Source organism: Nestor notabilis, unplaced genomic scaffold, assembly GCF_000696875.1.
Source record: "Nestor notabilis isolate BGI_N333 unplaced genomic scaffold, ASM69687v1 scaffold7437, whole genome shotgun sequence".
NCBI lineage: Eukaryota > Metazoa > Chordata > Aves > Psittaciformes > Psittacidae > Nestor > Nestor notabilis.
Genome location: NW_009936851.1, coordinates 15,247 through 15,778, shown reverse-complemented (window position 1 = coordinate 15,778; position 532 = coordinate 15,247). Strand labels below are relative to the sequence as shown.

The window sequence follows — 532 nt, the reverse complement described above, 5'->3', positions numbered from 1 at the left end:
TCCCTTCAACACAAACCAGGCTGGGGTTCTCTGACCTTGCCCTTGCCCTGACCTGTGCAGGGTGCTCACCTTGCCGGTCTGCCGAGTGCTGGGGGTGCGAGTGGTAGAGGGTCTGCTGGCTCTGCCGTATGGCGGCCGTCAGCGGGAGGTCAGCCTGCATCACCCACTCCTGGTTGCCGTTCAGCACCGTCTCACCCGGCATGGCCAAGGAATGGCGCTTGGGAACGTCCTTGGTCAGCGTGGCAAGGGACTGCTTGGCCTGGGGAAGGACATCAAGGCAGTGGTGGTGGTGGGAAAACCATGTGAACATCACCCAGAGCAGCAGAACCAGCAGCAACACTGCACCAAACCCTTTGCAGAGAAACACCCAAATTGTTTAAATTTAAACAGGGGAAGTTCAGGTTGGATATAAGGAAGAAATTCTTTGAGGGTGGTAAGGCCCTGGCATAGTTGCCCAAGGAAGTTGTGAATGCTCCATCCCGAGCAGTGTTCAAGGCCAGACAGAACCTTCTGTGACATGGTCTAGTGTGCG

At 56.4% G+C, this 532-nt stretch overlaps 1 protein-coding gene across 1 annotated transcript in view; it reads right to left on the bottom strand.

Annotated features, from left to right (window-relative positions):
* KAZN (kazrin, periplakin interacting protein) overlaps positions 1–532 on the bottom strand; it is an 11,854-nt gene that overhangs the window by 1,868 nt on the left and 9,454 nt on the right. Inside the window, exon 4 of the mRNA XM_010018552.1 lies at positions 70–259. Within this exon, the coding sequence (XP_010016854.1) occupies positions 70–259 (190 nt within the window). The remainder of the gene's footprint in view (positions 1–69; positions 260–532) is intronic.